At 45.8% G+C, this 7,850-nt stretch overlaps 1 protein-coding gene across 2 annotated transcripts in view; it reads right to left on the bottom strand.

The window, feature by feature from the left end:
• LOC106641200 (uncharacterized) overlaps window positions 1–2,573 on the bottom strand; it is a 94,942-nt gene extending 92,369 nt beyond the window's left edge. For both annotated transcript variants that reach the window (XM_089593320.1, XM_014355529.2), the window contains exon 1: window positions 685–2,573. In XM_089593320.1, coding sequence (XP_089449446.1) covers window positions 685–984 — 300 coding nt within the window. In that variant the 5' untranslated portion in view covers window positions 985–2,573. The remainder of the gene's footprint in view (window positions 1–684) is intronic.
• Window positions 2,574–7,850: the final 5,277 nt, after the last annotated feature.

Below are 7,850 nucleotides of genomic sequence, written 5' to 3' on the forward strand. Positions count from 1 at the left end.
TGACCATCCCCGAACATAAAAAAGAATAAAAGCTCCCATTTTGTCATCTCTTTCGCAAACCACTGACGTATAAATTTCGTTTTTTTTAGCCTCGTCAATTGATATTATATGGTATTTAAAAACATTTCGATCGGTTAAAAGATCTTAAAGTGCGGGGGATTGTTCTCGGCCATTAGCCATAAAGATTTCATTGGCGCCGTGATGGTTCTACCGATATATAAATGGACGGGTGCTAAAACAGTCGTAACCCTGCCGAAAAAAAAAAACAACAAAAAAAAAGAATCGCCGATGCGCGTGAACGTGATTTTCAAGTTATTTTGCAATTAACTGACTGATTCGTCCTCCACGGCATTAGCATAATCGCGTATTACAAGAATTTTTGAAATTAGCACTATACCATACCCTCCGGCTCAAACATCATAATATAACGTGTATAATTATAATGTAATCAAAAATATCCTACACGACGAACGGCTTTGGCCTTGGAATAAATTATAGTCAGGGTACATCTGTTATGCGAAGAAGAAATTAATGAGTTACTCGACGAATGAATGGAAAAACTTGGCACCACACGTACATTGTACAGGCCATATTTACCCGCAGCTCGGTTGGGAAATTAGTCAAAAAGTTCTAACCGATCCCATAAACGATCGTAAAATATAATGTCTCATCGTCGTTTCTCACCTTTTTGATGCCGTCGAGGCGCCCGAGGCTCTTGGTGCCCTGTATCGGGGGAAAGTCCACCACGGCGTCCTGGCGACACAGCTGGGGCTCACCAACGGTAACTCGGCTCTTGCTCTTGCGTTTGTCCAACAAGTGCTTGGCCGCCCGGGACTTGCGCGCCGCGGGCCGGCTCGGCCGACCATCGTCCTCGGGCTCGCTCTGCACGTCCCAGCTCGAGGGCGACTTGAAGCGCCGGCGCGCTATCAGTGGCGACGTTACCGGTGACGTTAGCCGCTGCACGAGGTTCCCGAACATGGTCATTGCGAACCGTTGAATTTATCTTTTGTAGGGTTTTCCAGGTTACTGTGTATAATATAGGGGTTAATGACCCAATTACTGCGCACTGAATCTTTTGATTGTACTAAATTTCTCATTTCTCAATGTTTTTCGATGTAAATTGAACCAGTTTTACTTAACATTTTTCTGTTAAGTAACTTTTTTTTTTTTTTTTTTTTTAAATAATTGTTTTAGTGCTAATATCACTTGCTGGTATTACTGCGCACGGTTATAAAATTAGCACCAGTCGCTGCGCCCCCAATTACTGCGCGGGTATCTCCCATAAGGTTTTCATGCTATGAAGCCCTAGACCCAATTGCTGCGCACCAATCACTACCCACGACTACAAAGTTTTGTAGGTTAGATTCGTTTAAAGTCACTCAGTTAAACAATTATAAATGTCATGATGTCCGTACGTGTTGCAATATCCAAGCACCCAAATTTTTCAGTTACCGTCGAGTGCGCAGCAATTGGGTCATTTACCCCTAGGCCACCACCGATTGCGTTCACGCCCCAATAACCACTCATGTCGCCACTACAACCCACTCTAGGGTATTCATCATCGTTTCACTTGGTCACACTCGTGTTATAATAATCATACGCGCCTATACGCACTTTTATCGACCACTCGCGTTTGTTACTGTAATCGTCCATCAATAGTTTGCGACTCCTCAATATATTTTCTCCTCGCATACATCAGTTGCAAGCCACTGCAAGTACTATATTCACCCCGATAGCCGAGAAAGCTATTATAGGTACAATTACCGTATTTAGATAAAATATTAGATTTTATAGGTGCGTGTAAGTACAAAGCACGCGCGCGTTCGTATGCACGTACACACTGGTTATAACCGATTAGATAGCGCACTGCAATCATATATATATGTGTATGATTACCTCGCCCGCGGTAGCTATTCACGAGTGTATGGGTATTTAGGATCACTCTTGGTGAACGGGCCAAAAACCGGAGCACGTAAAGATCGATCCATCAATCAGGTTGGCAACGAATCATCTCAAGAGTAGGCGTGTCCGCGTGTATATATTATATACTCTGTTGGTCCTGCGCAACGTAGGCTGAGTCATCGGTACAGCATCAGCTGCATACCCGCAGTGCGTCAGACTCGAGCATTCCTCGTTCGCTGCCCGAATGCATTATTGTGCACGTATACCTTACATATACATATATACGTATATAAGTATATTCCGGCTATCCACTATATATTTATATATGTGGAGCGCGCTGACTTTCGCACGTGCACTACCTCTCTACCTCTGTACGGTTATGCACGTGCATCACCCGGAGGATGACCAGCAACCACGAAGAGGCCTTTGACTCCGTCTCCTGGGACGTAGCGGGTAGGTATGTGGTGCGATGGCTGCGTTGTTGTTGCGTCGAGCCGAGTCGGTCGCTGCGTAAACCCGCGCGTCAGCTCAACTCACCGGTGGATTCCATCATCCTCTTTCTCTTTTAAACACTGCGCCGCCGAGTGGTGCACACGCACAAAATACAATAAAATATGCGACAATAGTGCAACAGCTGAGATGACAATCGGCGGCAAAACTGCCGCCCGAGTCGTGTGCCAGATGGAAACTGGAGTTGGAGGCGGCCGGCGCGCCGGTGGAAGTGGTGCAGGCAAACCGATCGGAGGCAGCGCCGGCGAGGCCGCAAAGAGAAGAGGGGGAAGCGGGCCCGAGCTCTACCGAAGGTACCCGAGTACATATAAATATATATACACGAGGAGAGTTGGTTTCGTGCCAGCGGGGACTGGAGGAGAGAGTTGCCATAGTAACCGGGACTTATGGTATTCTGCCATACACTCGGGGGGATCAGTTTAGCCGAGTATATAGGTATGCTCCCCATATCTATACCTCTCTCTCCTCTGTATCCGAGAGATATAGTCAGGGCTATCGCGATGATGCAGGTATATCGATGGTGACGCTGATAGCGAGCTCGATATTGTCGAGATCCCCAACCGATGCGCGCCTAAATCAAAATGCTCGGCCCGCGAGTTATGCACTTATATATACTTACCAACGGGTAAGTAATCTCGGGAATTCCTTTGACGCACGCAATCGGATCGGCGCGTATACCTACAAACTATATATATATGCCTATGGGTATTCTGCACTTAATCCGTTACAGTATCGAAATAATTTTATCAGACAAGAGGTAGATGCACGGCTTTGCTGACAAGGCGCCCATCCTCCGTGAAAATTCCATTATTTGTAGGAGTGAATGAACGATAAGGACCGCAAGGAGCGCCGATATGTTTAGATATAATTGCAAGTATAAGTAGAGTACGGTGCACTAGGGAGACGAGGGATTTTTCGATCTATGCGGCAATGGTTCCGCTCGGCCTTGTGCATCTTTCACAAAGAGCTGGACTGCAGAAACCCCTTACATACATATTATATACACTCATGCAATGGGCCTACAGATATATAATAACTGAGGGTATACAGGTACTCCGGTGCTATCTCTCTAAAACCATGTAAGTACGGACTCGTTCTCTCTTTCTCTTGTCGTATCCGCTTGCATCAGCCTCTTTTTTTTCCGTCTCCGTGCTATATACACCCTTCGCTTCTGCTTCGCTGAACTGTGAAGTGCATAATATATATTATACGGAGATGGAACTATATACTGCGTTGTATCTCGCGATGCAATCATAACACCAGCATGCGAGTCTTCCCTTGTGTCGCCTTTTTGCTGGTATCGATCTAAATTTCGTCGCATTTTGAGACACCGCAGGATATCGTTCTACCGCAAGTTATTTGTCACGAGGCGGGTTTCGGTAATCGGAAGACCTTTTCCAAACCAACGCACAGTTACACCATTTTTTTTTTTTTAATAATTATGTCACTTGCCGATTTTTCGGCGATCGATGGCCTATACCTTCGTTTCATAATAAAATCCATACGAGGACGTATATTTCGTCCAAAACAAATCTAAGGTCGCACGAAACGCAGTCTTTAGTTGTCAAAGGTACAATTAAATTCTTTAATACAGTCACGATAAATTACTCAAATGAACATTAAATGGACTCGAAATTAAAGGCACTCTGGAAATCGTTATGGTCGATCGAGCGTTTTTAAAAGGGTTTCCAAATTCCTGAGGGAAAAAAGTCGATCCCAGGTTATATCTTACAAAGCGTATGGACTCTCAGCCGAAAAAAAAAAAAAAAAAAAAAAGGATCGTGTTACCGATATCATCGCTTCCTTCCACGGAGAGCGCGTTACAATGTCCAAGACTATAACCACACTTGGTGATTCACCAAAATTTCTGATGACGAGGAACAAAAAAAAAAAAAAAAGGGGGGGAGGGGACCTCAAATTCATTGACCCTCGGTTTCCCGGGGAAAACTCCAAATGTGAAAAATAAGAATCGCCGAAAGGCCCTCGTTAACGCAACGCGGCTCTGTTGTTGCGGTTGTTCCCGGTACAACAAACGAATATGTCCCGTTTCCTGTTTTTCTCGAGACACTCGCGCGCAAAGCGCACTCGAGAGGGCCGTAAAAATATTGATGGCTCGGAAAATCAATGGGATAAAAAGACCACGTCCCGAAGAACGACCAGGGCACGCCTCCGCTTTACACCTACACAATAATAATAATAATAACCGGGTACAGTTATGTGCGTCGCACGGGCAAGGGTATGGAATCATCATACGATAGGCCGCAAGGACGAGAGACGTATCAAGCAAGTCATTGTTGTCGTCATCTCGAGGTGTACAGTGCACATAAAAGGCACTTACCCCGATGTACTTGCTGTACACGGAGAGGAGGGATGGGTAGAGATGAGTCATCACTTTGGACCGGAAGAAAATCCCTTTTCGCGCGACATCACGGTCAGGTGTGCACTAATAAGCACCGTTACTGCGCTTACTTTTGTTCATATCCTCGATTCCCTGTAAACCAATACACCCCCTCGCCTTTCACCGTACACGCAGGTGCCAAGGATTCAGTTTCACGTTTACTCGTCGTACCCCCTTTGGAAGCAATACAGATGTAGTCCTTTAAACGTGAAAATTACACCGAGTAGTTTCTCACACGGTTCAACTGTCAAATTCGAATGAGAGAAAAAAAAAAAATCAATCCTCACTCGACTCCCGAGTACACTCGCACCGATGTATAGCCAAAACCTGTTGGACCAAGCGATAATTCATTACACCAAAATGACCCTCCCTTCCTTCCATCGAGTGCATTCGAGCACTCAAAAATGCATTTCATCCTCTCTCGCTCGTACGACTATCAGTCAGAGACGTATACGAGCCAAAAGCTCCACCGACCTGTTGTCACGTATACGTGTCCGAATATAACACACGAGGGGCCGCGCTAACTCGCCCGATGTAAAGATTTCGGGAGAATTAGACCTACATGCAACGTGCACCCCATACGCGTTTCTTCAAACTGACACGGCTCGTTTCGCAAATTCAGCGCCGCGAGTGTAGTATACAAGCGCGAGATGGGCCAGATGCACCGCTCGCGACACCAGGCCGCTGGTTTGATGCATCGCTCGCCGCGGGATACTCTCGGACAGGTGGAAACGAAATAAATAATCTACGCGGTCTTATCGCGGAATCGCGGCCCCACCCCCTTTTTTTTCGGGGGATAATGTAACCTTCCGCGCGTCGGGTGGGTGACATTCCTGGACACGAGTCGAGGGACTCCGGGGCGAAAGTATATGTACCGTGAAACGATGATGCTTGATTTTTCGAGTCAGATTTCAAATTCTTACGATGCTCCTACGGGTAGGATTTTTTCGCGCGGCTGAAAACCCTCCGAGTCTTTACACCAAAACCCACCCGAAAACAACGCGCCTTTGGGCTGTACCACATAAATCACCGCTCAATGTTTTTTTTTTTTTTTTTTCGTCACTCTTTTTCTCTCTCTCTCTCTGCTGCGCAAAAAGCACACACGACACTTTGATAAGAGCATTCCTGCAAAAAAATGATTTATTAATCGCCCCGCCGAAATAAACCCCCCCACACACGTATCGGCTCCTGCCGAGTTTCCGAACCCTGTGTCTTTTTGCACGTCAGGCTCAGAGGAGAAGCTAGCAACAAACGCGTTGTACACTCCAAAAGTCGGATGCCACGGAACGCGCCGTCCCTCTCAATTTTTTGTTCTCTCGTGTGTACCTATACAAAGGTCTGCTCTTTTTTTTTTCACCCCCCTTCCCACTAGGTGTATCGTCGTCGTCTCGACTAGTCCCCCCGTAGAGAGACAGGAAACAAGAGTCCGAGTATACATACACACACAGATGGAGAAAAAAAAAAAGACGAGCGCGTCTGCCGCACCTCCGAGAGCATCCGAGGCTCATCTCTCGAGTGTGAAGCGCGCACGAAACCAGTTTCGAAAATTGCATCGCGCGCGTCGGTGTGTGTGTGTGTGTACGAGAGGGGGAAGGCCTCGTGCCGATCGTTCAGCCGAGACGCGGCAGCACGGCATCATCATCATATCGGCTCGAAGCGACGACGCTCATCTCGACGTCCCTCCTTTCCCCCACGTTATTTGTATTTTACACTTGTATTACCTGCTAAGCACACGTTGGTACACAACCACACGAGAGAGCCGATACGGATCGTTATACGCGCGTTACGCTGCGCCGATCGAGTTTTATAATCCTGAAAATCAACGTCGGATAACTTACGCATTGCAGGAGGATGAGATGATGCCATTGTAAATGTTCCAATGCGTGTATGTTCATTGGCGATAAAATATTATACTATTGTAATGTAAAATGTGCCAAAGTGTCAAAACACATATATATACATACGGAGAGAGTACCCGAAATAATCGTCAGGATCGCTTGCACGACCCAGTGTGTCTTGTACGTGTATTATGCAGGACATCAGACTGGTATATCGGACTTTCATCACGATTTGGCCAGCCTCGCCATCGGTTTCCCGATCCCAGCCATATACATATATATACATGGCTCTCGCACGCGATGTCGTTCGAAATCTCGAATCACTGGAGCCCCGCGCTCATCGACGATCGGCAAGTGTACAGCGCTCGATCCTCTAATGGGCCTACATTATCGTGGATACAAATACACACATGTGGGACATGAGAAAGTGAGCGCTATAGGGACACCAAGTGTTTACCGATGTATTTCATATTATATACCCATGGGGAGTCCTGGTGCATGTACCTACAAGTGAAAAAAGTGTGCCACGTTGCTACCCTTTTACTCGCTACTTCGCTATAGGTGTATAGGTATATATTAAACAGTGCCTACACGCCTTTTTGGCTTACACAATTTTTTGAGATTTTTACCGATCTGAGGCTGAAGTATATAAAAAATCATATTCTAAAACAGCTCAATCGTAGCAATAATAATTATTGTGGTCGGTCATTTCGAATCATATCGTATGTTTATAAATGAGTGCTGTTGTGCAAGTGCACGCAGGGAAAGTAAAAAAATCAACAGTTGGCCAGCAGTGAATGTCTCGTCCGCATCGTAATAAGTAAGTACAATCCACGAGTGCGCGATGTATATGTCGAGAGAGACAATAAAGTCATGTTGAACGGATGCTAATGGAAAGGGTAAACGTGTACTCGTGTCTCAAAGGTATACCTAATATTTATGTATACGAAATGAAATGCCGAAAGTTAATAAGAAGCAATACAAGCATGTATATAATACATACAAGTATACAAAGTAAGAGGATGCAAACGGGCGAAAAGCATGAGCATTAAACACCCTATAGTTTTGTGTAGCCGCTGACTCGTCAACCCCACCCATGTATCCATATCCACATCGTACAAAACTTTTACTTCTTTCCTCGGTTTTATCGCCTCGAGCGCCGCTGTATATATATACGCTTCCACTCGCCGTCCTCGTTAATA

The sequence above is a fragment of the Copidosoma floridanum genome, unplaced genomic scaffold (genome assembly GCF_036245765.1).
Source record: "Copidosoma floridanum isolate Cflo_tuat_1 unplaced genomic scaffold, Cflo_Japanese_pri ptg000019l, whole genome shotgun sequence".
NCBI classification, from domain to species: Eukaryota; Metazoa; Arthropoda; class Insecta; order Hymenoptera; family Encyrtidae; genus Copidosoma; species Copidosoma floridanum.